This window comes from Meleagris gallopavo, chromosome 2 (genome assembly GCF_000146605.3).
Source record: "Meleagris gallopavo isolate NT-WF06-2002-E0010 breed Aviagen turkey brand Nicholas breeding stock chromosome 2, Turkey_5.1, whole genome shotgun sequence".
In the NCBI taxonomy this organism is placed as follows: Eukaryota; Metazoa; Chordata; class Aves; order Galliformes; family Phasianidae; genus Meleagris; species Meleagris gallopavo.
In genome coordinates this window covers 70,673,909-70,700,744 of record NC_015012.2, presented here as the reverse complement: position 1 = coordinate 70,700,744, position 26,836 = coordinate 70,673,909, and the positions used below count along the sequence as shown (strand labels likewise).

The 26,836-nt window shown below is 34.8% G+C and overlaps 1 protein-coding gene across 1 annotated transcript in view; it reads right to left on the bottom strand.

Annotated features, from left to right (window-relative positions):
* The window catches only part of LOC100549353 (activating signal cointegrator 1 complex subunit 3), a 126,635-nt gene that overhangs the window by 9,452 nt on the left and 90,347 nt on the right, over nucleotides 1-26,836 (bottom strand). The window contains exons 8-15 of the mRNA XM_010707593.1: nucleotides 19,227-19,418; nucleotides 18,690-18,914; nucleotides 13,025-13,144; nucleotides 8,797-8,961; nucleotides 7,865-7,951; nucleotides 5,494-5,670; nucleotides 3,170-3,395; nucleotides 48-202 (exon numbers count right to left, since the gene is read on the bottom strand). Of these exons, the coding sequence (XP_010705895.1) occupies nucleotides 48-202; nucleotides 3,170-3,395; nucleotides 5,494-5,670; nucleotides 7,865-7,951; nucleotides 8,797-8,961; nucleotides 13,025-13,144; nucleotides 18,690-18,914; nucleotides 19,227-19,418 (1,347 nt within the window). The remainder of the gene's footprint in view (nucleotides 1-47; nucleotides 203-3,169; nucleotides 3,396-5,493; nucleotides 5,671-7,864; nucleotides 7,952-8,796; nucleotides 8,962-13,024; nucleotides 13,145-18,689; nucleotides 18,915-19,226; nucleotides 19,419-26,836) is intronic.

Genomic DNA, 26,836 nt, shown 5'->3' with positions numbered 1-26,836 from the left:
CACTTCTGGTTTTACCCCATCTATTTTTTTTATTTTTTTATTTTTACCTGATCGTTCCACGTGAAGTCAGGAGTGATGTTCAACCGAACTCGAAGCACTGTGCGAGTTATTGGTTGAATTGTTACTTCCATTGCAATGGAGGGGATTTGATGAACACACTGTTTGACCTTTAACCCAATCTTCACGTGATGCAGCATATGACCTGCCAAGCAAAGATTAGTGTAACAAATTCATATTTACAGGAAAAATAATTCAACTCCGACTTTCAAATAGGCCTTTAGAGGGGAGTATGACTGTTTTGCTCCTAGTTGTGTAAATGTCTGAATCTCTTGACCTGGCACATCAGGATGTTTTGTGATACTTGAATTAGGAACTCAGAGCCCAGAAAAGTCAGTACTAAGTCCTAAGGGGTTAAAATAACTATTAAGAATTTACACAGAAAAAAATATTATGTGAAGATAGTTTCTTTTCTTTACTGACTTTTTGACCATGCTCTTACCAAGTCACACAGCTCTTCCTAAAAGCTTGAATATTGACCTTTTACTTGACGAAGGGCACAAAATCGAACTTCTACAATTTCTGTGTAGAAATTCAAGGTACATAGAAACTGGATTCACAGCATTGAATAAAAGTAAATGGCTTAAGATTCACGTGACTAATAATCATCTCATAGCAGCTTTGATTTTTTAGAAAGGAAAAACTAAATGCTGCAGTATTTATTATTTTTTTTTTGCACAGTCACGATAAAGTAAGGCCATAAAGGATCATATTATTAAAAAAAAAATAAAAATCCTAGGCAGCATTACAGCATGAGTAGTTTTGCAATTAGAGACAAAACTTCAGAAATTGTGTTAAATAAAGGTAGATGCCAATTGTCAAAGACTAATAAGGTTTTGCAGGTAATTAGTCTTCTTCATGCCCCAAATCACTTTCTGTATCATGATCCCAGAGGTGGACTTCTGAATCTGTAGAGTAAAACCATTGAGGTTTTGTACATATATCTTCTAGAGGACAGTAAGTCTCCTGTCCCAAAAGCTGCTTGTTAAATCATTATTAAACTTTCTATTTTCTTTTTCATTCTTTTTGATAGTTATAAGAAACTATCAACAGCACTTAAGAAATATGACAAACTTCTAAACAAAATCTGTCTATTCTAGAAGACAGGTATACTTGAGAAAAGATGAATAAATTTTGCTTGTTCCACAAAGATGGCCAACTGTATTCTGAAAATATAGACAGCCTATCTCAAATACCACAGTCATTTCTTGGCATTTCACAAACATTATGGTTAGTCAGCATAGCGAGTAGATTGTTGTTGGTCTAATTCATGGCACACTGGAATCCAGGATCTGGGCACACAACACAATTTCCCTTCACTGGGAGACCCGGCCCCTGTCTATCACCAGTACTTGAGATAGTCAGCTAACTCCTGTCTTTTTTATTCTATTCCTAAAGTAACAACAAGCTTCGAAAAGGTAGAAGCAGTAACACTAAAACTATTTTATGGAACAATAACAAGCCTGCATCTGGAAGCTGTGTCTTTCATCATTTCTTTGATTTTGAATTCAAATAAAAAATGTAAGACAAGCAAAGCCTAGTTGATAGAAAGAAAGGACAGAGAGGAAGATGTATGTCAAGAAGTAGTTCTTCAAAAAAGAAGCACAGACTAACCTGCTTTGGCATTTAAATAAGGCTGAAGAACACAAAATATCATGGCACATAGTCACCAATAACTTGTTTTCACAGTAAAAACATAAGCCTATTTTCCTGCTAAGTTAATATAAAAGAAAGCTACATGTTCTACATATACATTAATATTTATCTACCTTGTGTATGTTAGTTCCGCAAGCTGAAGGAAGCAAAATTATTTTTGTATTTTAATACAAACTTCTCGTTTCTCCAAAGGCAGGTATGGAAAGAAATAAGCATTAAAAATTAAAGAATAAAAACGCTAATACTATTAATGGAGCAATATATTGTGTCAAAAAACCCCTGCACAAATATGTAACAAATTAACAATTTGTGATATATTTCTGAATGAAAAAAACATTAGAAAGTTAGAACTTAAATGTTTTATTTTTAATAACTCTAAATTACTATTTATTATAATGTACAGTTTAAGTGGGCTGGATTTTTTCTCAGTCCTTTGGCTTAGTTTGTTAAATAAAATAGCTATCTTGTTAAATAAAATGTCTCTAATTCTGCAAAATTGAAAATATTCATTCAACTTTTTCCAATTTAATTTTAAGCACATAAAAAAGCTTCCTAAGATAAGATTTCTTATCAAATAAGAAATATCAAATCAGAGCTCGTAATCATCTAAAAAGCAATGACTAAAAACTACATTTTCACTGTAAAAGTATGCACTTTAAAGCACAGAAGTTTTTTTTTTTTTTTCCTCAAAAATCTGACATTTCAGGAGCAAGGAAAACCTAAGATCTAAAGGATTTTCCCCTAAATCAGAAGAAATATGCTGACATAAGAAAAAGAAATATATTACAAACAAAATTTATTTTCTTAATTTCAATAAGCTTGAGGATATTTTTTCCAAGGAGTATATACGCATATACTAGAAAATGTGATCATATGGTTCAGCCAGTTTGTGGATTTTCTCATTTTCAGTATGTCAAATCCCTTAAAAAAATAGTTTTGTTTTTTTTTTTTTCTGCAAAGAAACCAATGACATGATTCTCCATGTTCAATGAAAATTAATGCAGTGTTTCAGAAGCACGTCTAGGTATAAGAGTCTGCTTTACTTCTTTTTATCATTAATAGTATTGCATTAAAAAAAATTTCCAATTGGTAAAAATAAATGTGTCTTTCAAAGTGGTGTTTTACATAACTAAAGCAATGGTAGCATAGGGTATACATGATTTCAAGTATGTACCTTTATGTGGGTATGTCTATATAGACATTTATGTAAAAACATCAATTGACATGCCCATTCCTGGAGTTGGCAGAACATGGGCTACCATCAAAACTGTGCCATATTGTGAGCTGTGAAGACTGAATAATCCTTTTTTATTGGACAGCCCATAATAACATGTTCATGTGCTTACATGGCTCCAAGACCAGTGGGTTTGTGTTCCAAATCAATGGCTCAGATTTATCTCAAACTTGCATAATAATCAATAATAATTTAAGTAGATCAGAGTTGCTGATTTCTCACCTATTTCATCCTTTCTCATGTCCTTCATCTTGTCTATAGTGAGATTCTTCTCTTCCAACTTTGAGAGGACTGATGGTGGTAACACAGAGAACTGTCTCAGAGGGCTAACCCAGCCCCACAGCCTCTTGTCAATGACTTTGCTGAGATTCAGTAGTCGATATGTCATTGCAGGCCAACGTTTCCTAAGGGCAATCTCAAAAAGAGCTCGAACAATACGAGCTGCATTCTGGAGAGTGAAAAGAAGGCAAAAATGTTGTAATTCACTCAAGTATTCTTTGGAAAATGAAAAGGAACCATAGACTCATCTTTGAGAAACCATAACAATAGATTTTTCTTTTCAAACTTATTTCAAATACTCTTTAAAACTTTTTTTTTTTCCATTACTGACTAATGGCAGAATTACCTCATGATTGCCTACAGAAATTACAACAGGAGACATACAATTAATCACAGTTGTACTGGCAGGTCTGCCATGGGACTTTGAACAGAACATTAAGGAGTTCTACATTTATTGAGTCTCAGTCTCTTTTGAATCAAGTTCACTCTTACTGTATATAGCATCCTTCTCCTGCTCCATACATCTGCAAACTCAGTTTATATGGAAATTCAAGATTTAAGTTTTTACCTTAACTGTGCTTCCAAAACAGGTACTCATTTCACACTGACTTTCACAACAGTTGCATAGAAGTTTAATAGTCTTTTTTGTTATTGCTTTTTTTTAAAAAAAAACAAAACCAAAACCAAACATATTACCATCTCCCAAGCCTATTATATAATCAAACTGTAAGAATCTGCTTTGGAGTTGGAAATATTAATATAAGCTTCAGAAAGGTCAGTAATATCTTGAAAATCTATGTTATGATATTCCTGTCATAAGCTTATCAAACTGTATTCTGAACTTGTGGATTTTTTTTTTAAATTATTATTATTATTTTTTTTGCCTACTAGTACTGTGACTGGATTAGCAATTCTGTTCTTGATTCAGTGAACAGAATACAATCATTCTCTATTGCCTCTGCAGTGCCAACAGGAATAAAGAAAATTATTTGGCCATGATAGGAAGCACATGTTATTAAAGAAGCACATTTCTTTAACTTAGAAAGGATGAATGATTTTCCTAATACTCACTATCCAATTAAAAAATTCACAATTTGAAGCACTGGTTCCATATGCACAATTTATGGAGATTTGAGAAGAACATGTTGCCTAACTAAAAATGTGAGACAGACAAAAAACACAAACAAAAACAAACAGTCTTAAAAGCAAAGATTAAAAGAATCATAGTGAAAATGATCTAGCTCTGCAAAGACAACAATTTTTATGTGTGTAACGATTTCTGACTAATTTAAACCTTGCGTGCTGTGAAAAGTAAACTCTTCTGAAGAAGTTGTGGTGGTATGAAAATCTTGCTGTAGAGCATGTAACTTTCAAATATTTAATTCATCTTCAGCACCAGCTAAATGCAAATTTCCAAATCTGTTTTGGAAGGATGAGATTAAAAGGATTCAGTGCAACATGACTGTTTAAAATTAAAAAACAAACAAACAAAAACAGACAGACATACAGGATGACCTAAAAGGTGAAACTTTATAATCTATTTCATACACTTATTAATGCTGCACATCTGGGATTGTCTAGGAGCCTCTTCTCACTTCTAGTTCTTCAGGAACTAAAATTTCAAGCAATTCCTCTTCCTTTCGAAGATGGTCTCTAGTTGTGTAAGCAGGTGATTTTGTGTCACAGATTTGCAGTTCTCTTTTTATTTGGTGTAAGAGCTAAACATGCTGTGGAACTATTGACTGTTTAGCTATCAAACAAAACTGACAAACAAATATACGGATTAATATGCAAACCTACATGGCACAGCAATCAGTTTGTAATAGCACATCTTTCTTGTACAAACCAAGGATGTGAATAAGACACAAATTATGTCTTACAGATCAAAATATAAGAATACAAAGAACATAAAACACCGACTGCAACAGTTTGCTACATTCAGAAGAAAATCCAGTATGTTAAGAAAATTCTTTCACAGCAACTTCTATTAAAACTTCTAAATACAGAAGTATTTAGAGTAAGTAAAGTAATGCTATAGGTGTAATAAAAATAAAAAGAATATTCAAATTTATAAAAAAATATGCAGTACTCTCCGAATGGTGGATTTTGCAGGTCTTTTTCTACTTAAAAAAGTACATCATATACACATGGTTTTCAAATCAATTTGCATTAAAAAAAAATATGATATCAAAGTCTATAACTGTAAACATTTGGAAGAACGGATACAGCAGAAACAGCAACAGATACATAAAAAACACTATTTTTACCTGTGCAACATATGCAGAATCTGAAATAAGGGAGAAGCTATCCATCTCCCCTCTGCTAATATATGTTTGGAGGAGGATATTTATTTTTCCATAGTTGTTTTCCACACCTCCAGGAGCAGGAAGTTCACAGAAATCATTCAATAAGGTATCCAGCTCTTCTATTTCTTCTTCTCTAACCTAAAACAGAATTATACTATATGAAGAGGTTGGAGAACCTTGATAAAAAACTTTTATACTAAAATTGAATATTCCTTATAATATAGTTACATTATTTTAAAGCAGAGTCTATGATTTTAAGGAGGAAAAAAAAGGAGAAGCAAAACCACATCTTACAGAATGTAGCTAATAGACTATAATTGAAACAATCTTAATAGTGACACAATTACATTTTATTATTCATCACCATCTATTAAGGTTGCCATTGACATACGAAAATTTGATATGCCACAAAAATTGAATCTTCTGACCCCACCATCCTTCATCTGATGAGATTTCATTTTTTATTTGACCAGAGTAAAACCTCTGTCCATCTGGATTAGGGCAATCTTGAATTAACATTAAATGTATTCATTATAGTTGTATAGTTTGCATGTGGCATAACACATTCTTAACTCAAAACTGTGAAGTACTATGATTCATGATATTAAAGTTTTCACTGTTAATAAGATTAAGTCTCAATATGAGTAAAGAAATATTCATATCTATATTTTGAATAATGCATAACTTGTTACAATCTCACTGATGACCCTTACATGGCAAAAATAGCATAAATCTACATATTCTTTGATTTACTGATAGTCTGTTAGTGTAAAACTTACTTAAAGAGGGTAAATGTTTGGTCCCTGCAGGGAACCAGCTGAAAGTAATTTTCATTTGGACTCGACTACCTGACATACAAAAGGCCCTAATACAGTTGGGTTAAAAGCCCCAACTGTCCAACTACCTACAGGAAAGAAAAAGATGAAGGACACAACCATCCCAGATGACTCTAATGTCAGGGGAATGTTACGCGTTGCTAACATTAACATTTTCGATAGGTTTTTCTGCTTTTGCATAGTCCAGATCAATGTTTTGGCTACTGCTGACTCTGCTATCTCAAAATACAGAATTTAAAAATTATTGTGGAGACAGGTTCCTTATTATTAAAAATCAAAATTCATCTTCATGAAGTGGAATAAACCTGGAGTTACTCTTCTGCAAATCAGTTGTTAGCTTTAACATTCAGAGCTGCACAGCAAGTGAATCACAACAAACTGGAAATGATGTTGCGCTGATGCCATATCACATAAACATGAGAAAGCAAACTGGAAAAACTATGTTTTAAGTTAAGAAGCATCGCTACTGATTTTACTACAAATATAGAAACATTTATCTTCCATATGCTTTCTTTTTAAATATTCAATTATGCTAAATTTAGATCTAGCAAAGCAGTATCACTATCATGAATAAAGCCTGTAGCTCTGAAAATGTTGGATGTATCACTGTAATACCTCATTGTTTATTATCTTATATAATACAAGAGATTACAGAATTTCTTCATTAGATAAAGAGATGGCAATGCTCAGACAATGTGTGCAAATATGTAAATATGCAGATAGTGAGGGATTTACACTGCCAGTCCTCAGAGCCAGGTGAACGAGAGCCAACTCTAATCTGTATGACTGTGGTAAAATGGCAATGAGCCTGACCCAATAAACCCTGTAGAGTCTGGCTTGCACCTCTATGGGATGGAAGCATGTGCTAATAAGCTCAAACCAGCTTGCAAGGTATCTAATTATGTCCTACCAACAGAAGCGGCAAAAAGGGAGGTTGGAATTAAACTGAGCTTGATAGTAATCTCATAGCCTGTACAATAGAATTTATTAAAATAACTTTCCAGATATCGTGTTGAAAATAGAATTCATCATTCTGATAATCTAATATTATCCTCTGCATGAATTGTATCACACAGTTAAATTCAGTTAGTCCTGTATCATTTCTTTTAAAGCAAATTGTTTGCGGAGACATCTAATAGAGATAGAGACTTCAAACAGAAATCATCGTTCTTGGATGCACCATACCAATAGACGCTTATCTTCACTTGTTAATAATTGAGAAGCTGAAAAGTTCTTAAAAGCATTTAAAAGGAACTCTTGAAGATCCATAACTAGTTATTAAATGTGCACTACAGTTCAAGCTGAATTATAGATAAATTTGAATGAGAGCATATATAGTTCTTGGCATTCATTCCTACCTGGAAAACATATTATAATATGCTTAATATTTAACAGAACTTTGGACTATAGAAAAGGAGCTTACTATTCAGGGAATGAGTAGTACACAAGTGCCTAGTTCTAAAACATGATATTTGCACTAAGCAATACAACTTTACCTTTATTTGTTCAAATTCTTCAGCTTTGGACACTATAGCAAGAATATCACCTTCTGTTTTATGAGCATCAAACAATTCATTGAAAGTCTATTAAAATAAAATAAATCAATTTAGAACTAAAAATAAAAATGCACATATAGAACCAAAAATAATATTTAACTAAGAATTTTAAAAGCATTTAAGATTAAGATGCAAATAAGTAATTGGATTATCTATCAGAGAGTGATAAAAATTGAACACTAAAAGTTTCCAGAATTACTTTACACTACTTTCAGAAAAATTACTCCCCTCTAAACTCAGGCACCAAAAATTGAGAGACATGCAATCGTGTCAGTTCGTAAACAAATATCTAGGATATATGTGAGAAGATAAATCTGTGAGACTAATTACATATAGTGACAATAAACAGTCAAAAAGGACTAACGCTCTGATTCTTTGATAAGAAAAATATCAATTTGCTATAATGGAAAACTTTTAAGATGAATTTATATTTCAAACCAAACTTCCCACAGCTCTGTGCTACCTTCCTCACTTATTTGCAACTCAATACGATTAGTGCCAAAACTCGTTAAGATTGCATATGGCAAGCTGACAATTTTCATGAAAGAAAAGCCTTTTTATTCCCGAACTCTATTCCTGAATGTGCTATCATGCACCAATCGTTGCACAGATTGATAGTATCAAAATGCTTCTTCTAATCCACGTAAAAGAAGGCAGACCATAGAAATTTCAAACCTAATCTCATACCAACTCTATTTTTTCCACTGTTGCTTTATATGTAGTTTCTATTTTTCTCTCTTCGTTTTGGTGAATATGATTTGAAAATATATTTTACAAATCAACTACATATTCTGTAGCATCTTATAACTATTTTAGGTATAGGTTCAAAAAGAAGGAAAAAAACCCCACAGATATAGAATCATATATTTTACCTCTATAGTATTGTATTTAATATAGTAGTGGCTGGCAGTTCTGCCTAAATCTGTTGAAGAAAAAAAGCCGGTTCTTTCTTCAAAGCGAATCATGCGGGCTCTGTCCAGCTTCCTGCCAACTTCAATTACCAACTGTTCTCTGTGCTTTTCTAGACCTGGATCCATCTAGACACCAAATACACAGTTATTTGCATAAGTAAAAAAAAAAAGTGTCAAATGAATCATTTTAGTTTAATAACTCAGTACTAATAAGTCAGAAATCAAGTAAAAGGAAGCTACAACCACTAAGTTAAGGCTTTCTTGGGCTCCCTCTCACAAATAACAACTACATTTACATTATTGACCAAAAACTGACCATGCACGACAAAGCAATCAAAATAATATTTCTTTTACAATGCTATGAGGCTGTCAATACTATGTAGGCTGATAACGTTATTAATGAAACAGAAGTGTGATTATAAAAGAAATGTACAACTAAATATTTGAAAGAAATTTTAATGATAACATTATTCATGAAAATTATTATCATTAAAGTAATATTTACCCTTTATGAAAATACTTCATCTGAAGACATAACCAGCTTCGGTATCTGACATGAAAATAGCTTTTACTGTTTTTCAAACAGAATATGCTTTGCACTGTATTGCTGAAATGATTGCTACCAAAAAACCTATAATGTCTCCAAAAGCTTTGTGTATATCAGCAGAGATATTCTAATTACTGAATTATAGACTTATTGTATAACCATTCATATTAGAGCCCACAGGAAGCATGCTGTCCTTAACACCATTTCTATTTATACTGAAGTTCAGGAACTTGAACATTTTGTCCAAGTAACAATGCACATTGACTCATTAGTATATAAAAGACTAGGCAAAGCTCCCATTTGAATGGGACTGACGTATAATTGCATGTTTCCACATCATGCATCTGGGAGAGCCAGACTCACAGGAATGGGTGGAAATGGATTCACAGTCATGTCAACCATCTGCTACATATGCACCTGAGATACAGCTCTAATTACACAAGCAATGGTAAGTCACCAATCTGAAAAGACTGAAACTTGTTCTAGTACACAGGCAACACTTGTTTCTGGGCTTGTACAGTTCAGATTCCTACTGAGTCATATCAGTCCTCTTCGTAAACCTGCACCAGAGATATATGACCAAGACTGCAAAAAGGACAAAGTTTGGAGAATTGCTATGCTTTGGCTTGTTCTGTTTCCCCCTGGACCAGAATTCAGATTCACCTTTGTGCTGAAGTGGATCATCTGGTGGCTGGTGAAGCTGTGAACGAATATAGCCATCTCCACAAAGCCGCTCCAAGACTAGTTTCTAATATTCCCTGTCTTTGCCATTTGCTCTGAAGCTGTTTCTGCTTAGTTATGCCTTGCCTTAGTTTCAAGTCAAAAGCTAAGATGACAAAGGTCTAGAGTGCTTTTCTCTATAGTAAGTCATGCATCGAGGTCAGATTTCAGAGCAGAGGTAGTCAGAAAAAAAAAATAACACCAACAATCGGGATGCCAGATGTTTAACATTTTATAAAACAAGGGAAGAAAAAAAAATCAAAACACTTCCATGTTCCTTTGGCAGCCCAAATTACCTGTCAATCTTCTGCCTTATATACAACAGGCCCTAAAGCTGCAACAGCCCACAACAGGAGACTTTTAATAGTAGACAAATACTAAGGTTTCATCTTTAAAGAAAGGTCAGTAGCTTGAAAAGGCCATGAAACGATATTCCAGTAGACAATCCTTCGGTAACACCCTTCTTGCCGAACTTTTATAAACAGAAATCCCAGAGTAAAAAGCTCCAGCCTAGAAGAGCTCTAAGCCATGCTCTTAAAACAAGCCTTGGTGTGTCCACTGAAAAAAAACAAGTGGTCTGGAGTATATGCAAAGTCAAGAATGCATGATAAATTATATTACTATTCATGGTGTTTTGTCTATATGAGCAGACGTTCATATAACTTTTCTAACAACTGCACATACTTAAAACTCAAATGCAATGCTTATAGGGACAAAAAGCTCTCCTTAACTGTAGGAACAAAAAACAGTAGAACCAAAAAAAGGAAGAGAAAACAGACAAAGGATTTACCTTAAAATAGACCTCACCTGTTTGGAGCCCTAAATGAAAGACCAAATGTCTGTAATTCATATCACAGTCTTCACTAACATGACACTCATATTGGCTAAATTCTTTCCTCCCACTTTGTTTCTCATCATAAATTTTGGCCATTTTCCCATCTCAATAAAAGCCATAATAGGCACTCCTGGCAGAAAACATGAAAAGTTGCTAATCAAAGAATCGGGGCTGGAGGAGTTTATACTGGATGGTCCAGAAACTGGCTAGGTGGGAAATGGTAATATGCTGGAGAGAACATGCAGGGCATGGAACATGTCAGTGCACAGCAGATGTACTCTTGCCTCCCTCTCTCTCTTTGCAGTACAAAACACTCTTTTCCGGGGACAGGCTGGACCTTTTGTGCTGTGAAGTAATCACTGGATGTGGTGAATACTTGGCTTCCCCATGCAAAGGGAAAGAAGTGCTTTGCATTTACGTAGCTCTACTGAACAGCTGGAAAGATTGTGACCCATGATGATTATGCAGATATATGGATTCTGAATGGGTACCATTGGCTGTCAACCAAAACAAAGGTAGAAACTGGCAAACTGGAAGATTACTAAGAAACAATAACACACCACTCAGTAAACTGGATACCTGTAACTGAAACAGAAGGAACAGAACGGCCTAAGTGAGCAAATCTATGGTTATGCCCACATCTGGCACTACATAATCTGTATACTCTTTGCCTCCAACACATAAATAGCTTTTAAATTTAAAGCTCTTTTTGTAGAAAATACTGGGATTGGGTTTGCTTCCACATGAGTGGATAACACTTCAAACTGATGTAGTTGCTGCTTTAACACAAATAGGAATACCTATTTCCAGCACATCAAATCAGAAGGGCAGAGTAGAAAAGTGGCAGAAGAAGACAAGTCTCCACTTTTTCAGCAGCTAAATAAAAATGCAAAAGTAAGAGGAGGGGGAAAAAGCTCCTCTTAATCATTTTTTAAGTTTATAAAAACATTTCTGCTAGTGTTTTATTGCCTTTTTTTAACTAAAATCTGTTTATAACACCAATCAAAAATGTGTCTTGCAAGTCTTGACAAAAAAAAAAGGACAGAATTTATAGGAATAGGATAACAATTTTTACTTTTCATTTATCTATTACTTTGTGATTTTGGACAGAGATATATCAACACAGGGCAACTGTGTTGTTACTGTTACTGTATTGTTGGAGCTTTTTTTTGTAGAAAACAGATTTGAGATGACCAGAGAACTCCTAAATGTGTCTGCAGAAGCTGCTTAAACCACAGCCTACCTACCTTCCAGTGTAACTTCCACCATCAAACAGAAAAGCTATCTGAAAAAAGCTAGCATATATATCTATGCATGTTACAATAACAATGATATGTTCACAATATCATGACAAATGATGAAGTTACAAAAGATATTCAGGAAACATGAAATAAAGTGCAATTACAACATATTTGTGACAGTTGCACCTGCACTATACTCAATTACCCATGTCCAAACTATGATAACATTAAATGTTTTTAGCCAGCTATACAGAAATAAGTAACAATATTCAGATAATCAGTAAACTATGAAACATCTTCAAAATTTTAGAGAATGAATTGAGATTGAAAAAATTTATGACATGCGCTCTGATTTATATCAATACTCAGAATGCTACTAAATAATAAATAAATGAATAGAAATCTTACAACAATTAAATCACAAGGAAAAAAAACAATGAAAAGTTTGATTTTATAATTTAAAGATGTCACAGGATGACATACGCTAGAACAGAATCTTACAGGAGGAAAACAAAGCTAGCAACTCAAAAATACTTAATCATTCATATCTAGCCTACAATACTGAAACACTGACAATAAGCCAAGTTACATCAACTATCTCATAAAAATGAATGTTGCCCTTTGAAGCATAACTTGACCAGTTCAAATACATTTCTGCGTGAACAGAAGGGAACTCTTAATTTAGTGTTAAAAGTAGTCTGCTGCAAAAATTATCTTTCTTTTTTCTAACCACTTTAAAAGAATTGCTGATGTCAGGTAAGTAGAAATAGCAAATATTTATCCTCACATCACAGAAGGATTACAGACCCAGGCAGGTTACAGATTTTTTTAAAATGCATTTTATACCTGATAAGCTTTGTGACTGATGCCATATACTAATGGATTTGCTCTCATCCGTACATAAAGATAAGTGTAACTTATCCACTTTACTGCTTCTTCCACATTAGTTACTGTTCCAAGAGCAATCTGGAAAGAGGAAAAGAGAGAAAATTAAATGTATATATTACAGCTGAATGCAAACATTTTGCTGAAAACATACTGAATTCAGTGCATTAGCATTAAAGAACATGTCAATATGTTTCCAACTTAAATTATTTTAAATAAAGACAGTGCTATATTTTGAATCATTTATACATCTGTATCTTATGAACATCCAACAACATAGTATGTCTACGACATTATATTATAGGTACTCATCCATATGATTCTTCGTACTGCTTATAGTATCAACAAAGAAAAGATAATACTGAGATAGCTTATTCAGAAAGTATCAAAATTCTTGAGTAAATGTGCTCATGGTAATTTAAAGACCACCCCTAAAAGAAACCTCAAATTAAAAGATTAAGTTTTCATAAATGCACATTCTGGTCTTAAACTAAATGATACTGACATCCTAAGGATTTTCTTTGTCAGGTCCCCATATTCTGATTTACATTTACAGTTCTAAAAAAAGTTTGTTCCTTTTGTAACTAAAAGTTAAACATACAGGCACCTGCTACATTTTTTGTTGCACCAAAGCATAATAAAATGTAACAATATGCACAGAAATTCATATTTCTTTTTTTTTCCAAGGACGAATTAGGTATATCAAAAGTTTTTTTTTTTTCCTCAGTAACTACTGCTAATTCAGTATTTCTTTTACCATCAAACCAAAGGTATATACATTATTACATGGTAACTTCAGCAATACTTTCTGTTAGTTACATTCAGGAGAACAAATTTATTGCTTGTTCCATTTAATTTGATTTTAGCAGGAGAATTCAATATTTCCTGCATGCTTCAAAACCAAATATTTTTTGGTTGTGACTAGTTCCTTAAGACAAGCAAATATTCCTCTTACTGAAATTCTGTGATCTGCCATTATTATTATGCTATTTTTGTTTTGTGGGTGCTTGGATTTCATGTAAGCAATTCTCTTGATTTGGAAAAACTATAAAACCCTATAAAATTGATTTTATACACATGTTCAGATCCAGATAGCATTAAATACCATAGATATTTTTTAAAATAACATAAATATCTATTGATAGCCATTCAAAAATAGTAATGCAAGATGGTTTTGCCCTCAGTTAAAAGCTTAAGTAACTTAAAACGTTGATTTCATTGACTAATATCAAGAAGCAATCCAAGTTTCTGAAGTGTTTCTGTTTCTCTGTTCAACAGCATGAAAAGATCAGGGGAAGCCCCATTCTGTTGTTTTACAAAGTATATGCGTACATAACATGCAAAAGTAGCTAGAAAACATTTTTAAACATTCAGTTTCCCATAGTCTACTACAGGGATGACATTTAATACAGCTTGCAGATTATTACTCTGTTTGCTACCCAAGGTTAATTTCAGCATCTGATTTCTTTCCATCATTCAAATCTATTTCAGTGCACAACTTGAAACAGCGTAACAACATTGTCCAGTAATAAATAACATTTTCCCCTCAAACTATTATTTGCACAATCATAAAAAGATAAAATTATCCTTCTAGATAACAGTGAAACCGGACAATTCAAAATTAAAAAAAAAAGCCATAACAACTCATTTTATTACTGGCAAATTAAGTATTTTCACAAGAAAAAATTAGAAAAAAAACATTGGATTATAAAATACAGTCGGGTTTCAGATACCGAACTCAAATGTAACACTACTCTCCTTCCCCAACTTCAATGAAAATTCACTGAATACTAAGCAGAGAAAAAAAAAAAAAGCTACTTCTAATTATTTGCTGCCATCTAGTGTTCAAGTAAAGCTCTCACAGATGATTTAACAAAAGCACACATTTTCAAACTGAGAGTGACACGGGAGGAATCTCATTAATACAAATACCTAAGAGTAATTTCAAAACAAATGATTTACAAAATTAGGAGACCTCTGCTAAGTTCATGGATATTTAGTATTCATAAAACCAATAGATAAGGTGATTCCTCATTGCAGAAAAAAAATTTAAATTTTCTAGTGTTCAGTAAACCATACAGTAGTTTATGCAGATAACATCACAGATGTTGATGAGTCATATGATGTTGATGATGTTAAGAATCACAGAATCATAGCGGTTGGAGGGATCTCTGGAGATCACATAGACCAACCCTCTCTGTTAAAGCAGATTCTCTACAATAGGTTACACAGAAAAACATCCAGGTGTATATTTCCAGAGAAGGAGACTCCACAAACTCCCTAGTCAGCTTGTTCCAGTGTGTTGTTTGATTGCACCAGTTATCACAATTGCAGTGACTGCAAGGAGCAGTCACTGATGAGGCTGCTGGTCTCATACAGGTCAGGTCAGTTCCCAGAACCACTTCAGCTTCCTCTAGTACATGCATGTGCCCAGATAAGCCATGTAGTCACACACCTCCTCAATGATTTTTTTGGAAAGGCTCTGAAGAAATTCTGTCTCTTCTGATACCTGCTGTAGCTCATATTCCACCAAGACGGAAGGCTTTAGATTGAGAAAGGCAAAAACTAGCTTAGATTTGGTCTACTCTAACCAAAGCACCATCTTACTTATCTTCCCAGCTTAACAACAAAATTGTAGAGAAAAGCATGGAAAGGCATATCTCCTGGGGAAAGTATTTCTACTGTCCAGTATTGAAAATTTTCTCCTATTTCTAGCTCCTAGGGGAAGGAAGGAGCCCCAGAAACAAGCTGGGGTCCAGCTGTGGCTGACAGGGAGGGTTCTATCAGGTGGAAACAATTACGGAAGGAATGGTGACCTGCATTGTATGAGCTATTGATGATAGTTCCCAGATAAGTTAAAGTTTATGGCCTAATTAAACCACATCCCCCTGCATCTTATCTTTCTTCCTGTAATTCCAAAAAAAATACAGCTGTAGGTATTTTCTGTTTGCCAGCTGGTCAAGTGGCCCAGGACTCTCTCCTTTCAGTTAAGAATACTAACCAGTTAATTTATTTTGTGTTTTACTTTCCACTGTGCCCAGTGGGCACAGTGTCAACAAGAAAGGAAAAGGGAGCATCTCCATGCCTACAATGAGCATCACTGGTTCCTTACTCTTCTGCTCATTTCTAAGAGAAGAAAAAAACAACCAAACAAAAAACACAATAAAAAAAACAAGTATTTTGGGTCTGCAGGATAATGAATTCTCAGTGGATAGATGTGCTGAAGTCTTTGGTACCAACTCAATGAAGTTGGGTGTATTTCAGCTTTTTCTGCTACCTAGCTTTTCTAGAAACAAATATACTGGGCACTCAAAGTCAACATGCTGTTCTGAGACTGCCCCTCAGTATCTGCTGTTACCTTAAGAGAAACAGGCACCATACATTTCCTCTGAATTCTTAAAATAATGCAATTTGAGATTTTCAGTTAAAGATCATACTCTTGCATTTAACAGCTCTAAACAGATTTTTATGCTGTTTTCATACAGATTTTGAGCCACATTACCCTTTAGACACAACTTCCTGCAGCGAGAAGTTCCACAGTCTAACTCCCCAGCTGGCAACCTTTTGCATTTTCTGAACCTGTCACTGACTCAACCCAGCAAATATTTCCTGGTCTTTACCAGGAAAAGTACAATATTTTGGCATGTCATTCTTACTTCATAAAACTCTATTATGTCATGTCCTATTTTCCTTGTTTCTGATCTGAAGAACGCAGGTATGCCCATGTGTTCCTTCCATAGATGTGGATCTATATCTTTGAAAATTTCCTGCTTCTATAGAATTCACTATGAAATCAGAATTAAAAATACTCTCATTTTACCCCCTCATTATCCAAGTTTTCTTTCCTGCACAACATAAACCTAGCTACAATATTCAAGGCTCTGGATTCCACTTTGTGATTGTGCAGCTAGGATTACATACTACATTACATCAAATACATGAATCATTGCCTCATTCATAGCTGCTACCTACTCCTTGCAAGAGACCCAATCAACCACATTTACTTTTGGAAGCATGGAGTCTTCCTATATTTGCAACTGTGGAAATATACAGGGTGCTTCTAGCCTTTCTTTGGTTTCTCTTTACAACCACAGCCTGGGGGCATCTGGAGCATTTGAACTCCCTGAATGATTCCTAGCAAAAACAGACTCTTTTCCTAAACCATGCCATGTTGTTATATAACAGTGCAAATTTTCTGTTGCTCATAGAAGTCTGTGTTATGGTAAAAATACCAGTGGGCATCAGTTTACTGTCTACATTTCTGTGACAAATCAGTCAACAACACACAGTTAGTCTCCATATAGTGCTACTCTTACTGACAATATGATAGTATTTATAAAAGATGATCTTTCTTTCCTTCTTTCCTTTTCTTTCCTCTACATTTAGAATTCCAGTCAAGTTCACGTATTTGAAAAGAAACAACTTAGCAAAAATATATACTTACTTGGGCAAATGCCTTTTTTTTAGATAAAAATCTGAATAAAGCTTCATGAATAAGATTGCTTTTATTGTTGCCAGTCTTATCTAAAATTGTTCCAACAAATTGTTTTTCTTTTTGGACAATTTTTTATGTTTTATTATTTCTATTCTAAGCACACAGAGCCCTTTTTCCTTTGACTGATAGCAATGTGTGCTTGCAGAGCAGAAAGCCAAATGTAACCTGTGAGCATGGACAGCAGGCTGAGGAAGGTGATTCTCCTACTTCACTCTGCTTTTCTGAGATCTCAACTCAGCGTAATGTAGTTGTGAGTGCCTCATTACTGGCAATGCTTAAGGCATGTTTAGATGGGTGTTTGGGCAACCTGGTCTAATGGAAGGTGCCACTATCATGGCAGCTGGGTTGGAACTAGATGATCTTAAGGGTCCCAAACCAAAATATTCTACGATTCTATGACTTTTTAACTCTTTTTCTCTCTTCATAGAATATTCAATGAACGTAAATTCACTTGCACTCTTAAAAAAAAAGACTGACCATTACACTTTAGCTGTATACCTCTACTTTAAGAATGTTTAAATTTCAGAGTGTTTCTTGTAAAAAAGTGTGTATATGTCTGTATACACACCAGATTCTTAACTGGTTATTACACTAGATAGTTTTTTAATAGCTTTAATATATTGGAAGCCAGTACTCTCATTATAACCACAGCACTTTCAATAATCAAATGCATTTTCTTTGAACTTGAAGCAAACTGAGAACTTGCAGTTTATAATAAACAAGTTACCATTGGTTACCACTTTGAATCTGACACCGAAAACAAGAATTCAAGCTAAATATGTTATTCTTCCTATGTTGCGGTCAACCAAGTGAAGTAAGTCTATTTATATAATAAGATGTTTTCATTTCTTGAGAATTTTAGTTTGCTATGTGTTTCTACAGCATTATTAATATTGTGGTTCTCTTCTAGTCCTACTGATTTTGGTCCTACTTCTAGTGTCTACTAATTTTTGTATAAGACCCCTGACATTTTCACATCTAACAGTTCACTTCTCTGTAAAATACATACTTACAGTGATAAAGATTCCATTTTAGATATTTTATTTGTGAAAATAACACTTTTTCTTTTTGTTTCAAATAATATTAATCCTTCTAGGTTTTGTTAGTTTATCAAAATAATTCAAAAATTACCTCTGCATTCAGGTTGTCGGCAAGACTTTCAAGAAACTGGCTTTCAATTGGATTCTGCTGAGTAAGAAGTGTCAGGTAATGACTGAGTTTATCATGAGTTGTAATAATGATGCCTTCTCCGAATTTGTCAAACTGAGGCCGTCCAGCTCGACCAAATATCTGCATGACATCTAAAATTCCAAGGTCAACAAAGGAGCCTCTTTTTGCAGCATATATTTGTGTTCCCTGATTGAGGAAAAGTTAATAAAAATTAACATAAATACACATGAACATAATCCTGATGAGCTGAAAACTGAAATTAGGCAAATACAGCATGATTTCAGAAGTGTACTTTAACTAATCCTTTCATAATCTTTGATATATTTAAATCTTTACTATACAAACTAGATTCCCACTAGTAAGAATCAGTTTAATGAGATATAAATAACATTTCAAGTCCATCAGACATCTCCTCTCCAGCTCCCAAACCCACAATAAAGATCTTGCTATCTTTCTTTTAAGACAGATAACCATGTGCAGAGTAATATAAGCTCATACCTTAATAACAACAGCGTGAGCAGGAAGATTGACACCCCAGGCAAGTGTAGCTGTACAAACTAACACTTTGATATGTCCATTAGAAAACAGGTTCTCAACCAAACTTCTGTCTTGCCGCAGCATTCCTGCATGATGAATACTAAATCCATCTGGAAACAGCTCACGCAACTGCTTATTTCTGGATCTCTGTACCTAAAATAGAAAAGCATAAATATTAAATTCACTTTCAATTGCAGTAAGAGAAGCAGCGTATTTAAAAAAATACAGGAAAATAAACCACTGAATATCATTCTGAGTCATAGGAAAGGAACCATTTACATTAACATTAAACTTTTTGTTAGCACCAGCATGTCGCAATTTGCTATAAATGAATTTGAATAATTTTCATGCTTTCCAAACAATACACCTCACTGTTCAAAGAAATACTATTTTAAAAATACAGCTTAATGTAAAAAGAAATCCAAATCTACTGATAACCAGTATGGACACTGAAATGGACAATTCACATATCTCTTTTCCTTAAAAGTTTTTCAGTGTATGCAAGCAGCTAAAACAGGCTTAAATAGCAGGCCGCACACAGGAAGGGAAACCATTCACATCTCCTGCCATTGCATCTTGGCACAGAGTGGATTAAGAAGCTGACAACAAGTAACTAAACTGATCACCTCCCCCTCATTTTTACCTTTCCCATATATGGGAGGCTGGGATATCAGTTTGGAAAAATCTCTCATCCTCCAGCCTCCTCCTGCATAAGATGCATGTAAGAATGTCTCCCTTTCTGCTGAGTGTCAGCTTTACTATACTTCTCCTGAATTGAAAAGGGACTCAGAATTGAGGAAAGCTAGTATTTTCCCCCTTCATACACTAAAATCTAAAACTCAGATCATTTTGGAGCACGCCTTCCAGAAGGAGCAAGAAAGGAAAAAAGAAACCCAAACATGCTACCAAAGCTCATGTCTTTGTAGCCAATTGGGATCAACGCTCTTTCTTTTCAGAAACATGGCTTTAGGCCAAAATTCATGTATCACAAAAAATACAGCACTTTTATTACAGCTAAGATGACAGGAGCAAAGGAAGAATAGCCCAGGTGTAAACTAGAATAAAAGACCTTCACATAAGCTTTTATAAGTTTAAATACAAGGCCACAGAGCATGCTCTATGCAACCTCTTTTTACCCAGGACCCTGGCTACTGGTTCCTCAGATCTTTATATTTCAAAGTATTGATTTGTCACAAACACCTTTTATTTTCATCCCATCTCTTTCGCAAACCACTGTCTTCCAAACCTGATCACTGCTAACTATGACGCCAGAAGGGTTGATGCTGATGATGCTGATCTTTCCCCCTTTCTTTATTATCACTGTCAACAGAGAACTTTTCTATAGGCTACAGAGGTTATTTTTCTTTTTTTTCCTACCACTCTATTTTTAGCCAGTGAATTAAGTGACAGTGAATTAATTCTAGACCAAATTATGATTTTTTTCTTTTTTTTTTTTTTTCCAATCTTTATGTTTATTTGGACCTGACACACAGCCACTCAACGTTGACTTAAGTGATACAGACCGGGTAAAGAAAAATACAGTTTGTATTACTGGCATACTGCCAAACATGAATAATAAGTCTCTGCAAACACAGAAATAAATAGGAAGATGGGAATGTAATTATAAAAGACAACATGAAAAGAAAAATACTGTGGGTAAAACACTTTTCCTAGCTTCACATTTCTCAACTTCTCAATATGCAATCTTTTCTGTTTTAGGCATTATTATTTCCTATTTGCTTAAAGGAAATCAAACTCTGCTTTTAACTATACATTAATTATTGGCAAATTTAATTAATGCTACAATGCTTAAAAACTGAATTAAAAAAAGAAACAGTTCATGACACATTTCCTTTATGAGACAGAGAATGGGAACAAATATATTATAATGAACACAAAGGCACCAAAGATTGCATTTATAATACATCAACAACAAATCCCACAGATGAAAGGCATGTAGAAAATTCACTTCAGAATTTGTTGCAGAGCAACGAATAATTGCAATACAGCAATTTGGATTGATCTTGACTACATTCAAAGCTTGCTGTAAGCATTAAACAACATAATTAACTTGTATCTTAAAAAAAGTACATATTTGTATGTGATAGAACAACTCTCAGAAATTCTACTTTTTTGGTAGAGCTTCATGGATCTCACACATCTATTAAGGTAACCATTTTTCAAAAAGCACAATCATTCAATATAAAAAATTATACTCTATAAATTACCTGTAACTGAAAATCTTGCTCTTAAATTTGCACAATTAGAAAAATTACATACTTCTGTTTGTGACCTTAACACTTATGTTGTCTAACTCTCATGGAAAAAATGGGCCAATTTAGAAACAGGAAGCTAGAAGAATCAAATATTTTGCTATATAAGGGAGAAAAGTTTTGTTTATAGAATCATAGAATGGTTTGGTTTGGAAGGGACCTTTAAGATCACCTTGTTCCAAACCCTCTACTATAGGATGGAAAACTTCCCTCCAGCCCCATCCAGCCTGGCCTTGAATGCTCCCAGGGAGGGGGCATCCACAACCTCGCTAGGCAACCTGTTCTAGTGTCTTACCACACTCTCAGTAAAGAATTACTTCCTGATGTCTAGTCTAAATCTACTCTCTTCCAGTTAAAAAAATTTCCCCTCGTCCTGTCCCTTGTCCCTCCTCAGCTTTGCTGTAGGCCCTTTCAGGTGCTGGAAGGCTGCTATAAGGTCCCCCCAGAGCCTTCTCTTATAATTATATGAACCACTAGAATATACCACTAGTTCAGGGAAAGGAACTTGTGAACACAGGAAAAAAAGGAAAAGGGAACATTTTGTGCGAGAGAACACACTAAGACATGGCAATGACAGTCTGACTAGGATTCAAGTACAAACGTAATCATGTAAAAACATGCAGTTACAGCTATACCAAATAGTTGTGTTTAGAAAGAATATTTACATGCTACTAAAATTTACTAAACTAATCTGAAAATACTGAAGATTTCATTAATTGTATTGACATTTTGCCTGTATTCCTTTATGTTTTGTTGCCACAGATGACAGCAGAGAGGCGGTCTAACAAAATGGCATCTGACATGGAAGTATGTATGAAGCAAAGGTGTGTCACCGAATTCCTCCATTGGCATTCACTTGCTGAACGTTTATGGAGACCATGGGTATGAGCACAGCTAATCAGTGAGTGGTGTATTTCAGGAGTGAAGGACAATTCACATTCTGGACAGCCATGCAGATTTTCATGAGCACAGCATGAGGCTTTGTTCATTGCTGGTGAAAATGAATGGCTAATGGTGGTGACTATGTTGAAAAAGAGATTGTGTAGCTGAGAATTCTATCAGTGTTATTGTGCTCTTTGTATCTGTTGCTGTTTCCATGAAAATAAATAGGAGGCACTATTTTTAGAGTGCCCTACATATATAATAGAAGTGAAATGCTAGAGTATCCCTCATCTTTCTTTATTACAGACTATAGTGTTTTGCTTAAAATGTATATGAAATGTTACTAAGTGCCTCAGGTGTATGGAGAAGTTGTTATGACCTCCGGGCACTGGTCGTCTGATTAGTATTGATTTTCCTTCCCCGCCCATATCACTCAAGAGGGCTGCAGATTTATGACCTCTCCTTATATGTATGCGTGCATCTAATACACCACGTATTAAATAAATTCCTAGTTTAGCTTGCTGCCACCTATATTTCTCATTTAAACGTTTTAAATTTCATGCTCATCTTGATTAACACATTAAAAATGTCACAATTAGACGTGGAAGAATGTACTTAATTTTGACAAAAAATTAGGCATATGTAGCAAACATATACCTGAACGTTTGAACAAGCCTTAGGGCATTTCACCAGAGACTTAAATCAACAACAAAAAAGATAACTTCCTTTGCACTCTTCCTTTCCTTTACTTGCACCTGGTATCCCAAAGATGTTATCATTCCTACAGACCATGCACCACATGCTTTTTATCTGAACTATATATCTTTCCTGAATGAACCATCAAGAATTAAACTTTCAATAGGCTCATAGCTTTTTTTTCTTATTTTACCTAAAAAACCAAAAAACAAACAAACAAAAAACTTAAAAAAAGGTAATAAAGTTTGATTACAAGAAGCAGCTGCCAATAATTTACTTCTTAATAGGTGTCTTTCTTAGAGAAAGATTGCCATTAATTGGTAAAATCAGATTTTATTTTTCTTTCTGTAGATTACTTCTTCCTCTGTTCTGCTTCTAAATTTTGAAAATATGTTTGCAACTCTGAATTTTGGTGTTTTTTTTTCCCCTAATAACACTTTTTGACAATCATGAATTTCCTTCTAGCAACAGAAATTGCACAGGCCTTTCTAGGATTTTTCTCACAATTGCCCTACTGCAGTAATTCCTCACTCATCTGATTGTAAGAGTCAATCATCATAATTTTCCTTCTGCAGAGTTCACAATAGGGCAGCACTTGCATTTTGCTCAGAATGCACCATCATATTTGTTCACTGGTTTGGGCAATGCTGAGCATTTCATTCCCATCCTTTGTTCTTTGCACTGTCCTAGCATTCCACAAATTATGAGCCTTGTTAGCCTCATCTGCTGAGTGCTAGCACTCAACACAGGTATCACAAACACCTAAAACAAACAAAATAAGGTACTAAAGGCTGTTTCTATTAATGCTGCTACTGTGTGATGAATGTTCAGTTATTTCCAAAACAATCAATTTATATCTTTCCTAAAGAGATCATCAGAATCTGTAACTCTTTTATTGAGCTTCTACATTTCTTAAAGCTGCAAGAAGACAAAAGCCTTCTTTACTTCATTCAAATTAGTTGTACTGCTGAATATGCTCTACCTGATTTATTTAAAGAATACTGAATGCCTTTTAAAATTCATTAGATTAAAGTAAGATCCACTAAGGAAGTGAAGAGAGTCTGAGAAATGCAGAATGAAAAAACAACAGGTTGAAGATTCCATCTTTGGACCTACTCCTGTTCCATAAATACAAATATAACTAACAGGACATCTGTACATATGAGGACTGAGGGAAATAGCATTAAACACCTGCAGGTTTGCAGGCTTAGAAATTATGAAACTAGAGAGTTGTTTTTTTGTTTATTTTACACATGACAGGAGATTTGTTCACTGGCTATTTTGTATTAACAGAAATAAAGCTGCAGTTTAATCTGGCTGTAGAAACCTAAGTTACATATAAAAAAAACTAGTCATGAAGCTCACCTTAAAAATATACACAGTAGTTTAATGTGTTGGACTGAGATAGTGCTTCTGTACTGATATGCCCTCACATTACTTCTCTTGCCCTTTCAAGGGAACAACATCATTGTTATCACTGACTGACCACTCTGGGGCTGGTTCTTGTGAGGAACTCAAGTATTACTGAGAGCTTTACTCAACAAAGAGGAGTTATTCGACCTAACTGATCATTTCTGGATGGATGTAGGCTGGCCAATATACTATTCTACTTAATAAGTATGCACACTCATTCTCTAAATCTCCAGTCTTATACTGTATCTAGCTATTAACTTTGTACAGTTATCCCAACATAATATCTCTGTCTAACACTTACTATTTTACTGAGTTATAATTAGTGGGTACCCAGCAAGATAGTATTTGAAGAAGGTAATTCTAGCAAACAAATGTGAATCAGTTTGAATTTCTCCTGGAAGAGTCAATAATTTAATTGCCTCTCCCTGGAGATTTAAGTTCACTGCATTAAAGTTAGAACTGTTTAAACCTATGAGTTACTGCTCTGATCAATTTACTGAAATCATCTCAGTAAGTTCTGTAAAGTGCTTTAAAAATACCTCTGAAGGAGAAAGAGGAGAGTAGTGTGACTGCTTTGCTTAAACACATTCCTCCACAGTACATTCTATCAACGTAAAGATAACAGTTGTTCAAGTGAAATCATCCGGAATACAATTAATGAGTTATTTTCTGTATTATAGTATTGCAACTGGTTTTCTTCTGAACCTTATCCTCTGTAATGTATCCATGTAGTGATACAGTATCCTGAGCTGGAAGGTACCCACAAGGATCACTGATTCCAACTCATGTCTCCACACAGCACCAGACAAAATTCAAACCATATGGCTGAGAGCGTTTGTCCCAACTCTTCTTGAACTCCAACAGCTCAGAAGCCTGCTCCATGCCCACAAGCCTGCTCCATGCCCACCACTTTCCGGTGAAGGACATTTCCCTAATCTCCAACCTGATCCTCCCCTGACACAGCTTCATGTGTTTCCCTCGGTCCTATCTCATTTACCAGAGAGCAGAGCTCAGCACTGCTCCTCCACTCCCCTTGTGAGGAACTGAAGCTGCCATGAGCTCCCTCCTCAGCTCCTCTGCTCTGAGCTGAACAAACCAAGGGACCTCAGCTGCTCCTCATACATCATGCCCCCTAGCCCTTTTCCCATTTTTGTAGCCCTCTTTGTAGCACTCTTTGGTCCTTCTTGTTTGATGGCACCCAGAACTGCACCCAGTGCTGGAGGTGCGGTCACACAGCGCAGAGCAGAGCAGGAAAGACCCTTTCCTTGCATGGTGGCAGTGCTGGGCCTGGTGCACCCCAGAGTATGGTTGGCCCTTTGGGCTGCCAGGGTGCACTGCTGGCTCAGATTTGCCTCTCTTACAGCCTACCTGCTATAAGAGAGAAAAAGCAAACAAACAAACAAAAAAACACCAAAACCAGTTGTATAGATAACACACTAACTCAATTTGAATTAGAATTTTGCAACGTGGACCAATGCAACCTAATAATTCAGTTAAAACCAGACAGAGGTGCCTTACAACTGTATGAATTAATAATACTCATAAAAAGGTTTAAGAGTCTAGAATGAAAAATAATTATTCTATGTAAACACAACTAGCAATCTGCACTAGGTTCACAAAGGAAACATTGTTCATAGTAATCTAGCTTTAGTGCCAAAGATGACTGAAAACACAGAAAGAATATAACAATACTTAAGAGGACATTTTTGCTTTGCTTCAGTGCAAACCTGGACCCCACAGTGAGCAGAAAACCACATCTAAATAATCTCAAATCTTGTTAAAAAAGAAGTTAAAATATTCCAGTTTAGTAAAAACATTTAATGCACATCAATTAAAATGGATTTAATTTTATGACATGAATTTCATATGCATGCAAAATCAAGTAAATCTTTATGTTCTTTCTCATCAATTCAGAACCATACTGTTCTCCTAGAGGGGAGAAAAATTCTGAAAAATATTTATACTCTGCCCTTCAGACAAGAAATCCCGCTGTCATATCTGTTAACCACTTGGAGTGCACGGAGTCATCAGTCTTGGTCTGATTTGCTGACAGGAGAAGACATTTTCAGTTTCCTGATAGGAAACTAACCAGTAAGGAAGATATACAGGAATGAGAAGAAATTGATACAGTGAGAATTTGATGACATGCAAGTGCAGTATGGCAACAGTTAGGATAAATTTGTATTAGTTTCAGTTCATACACTGACATCCTCTGGAGACCTAGTTAAACCTTTTGTTTCTGTGCTTAACTGTGCAGAGATTTCAATATTTCTGCTTCAACTGAAAGCTGATATTGCACTGTTTCTG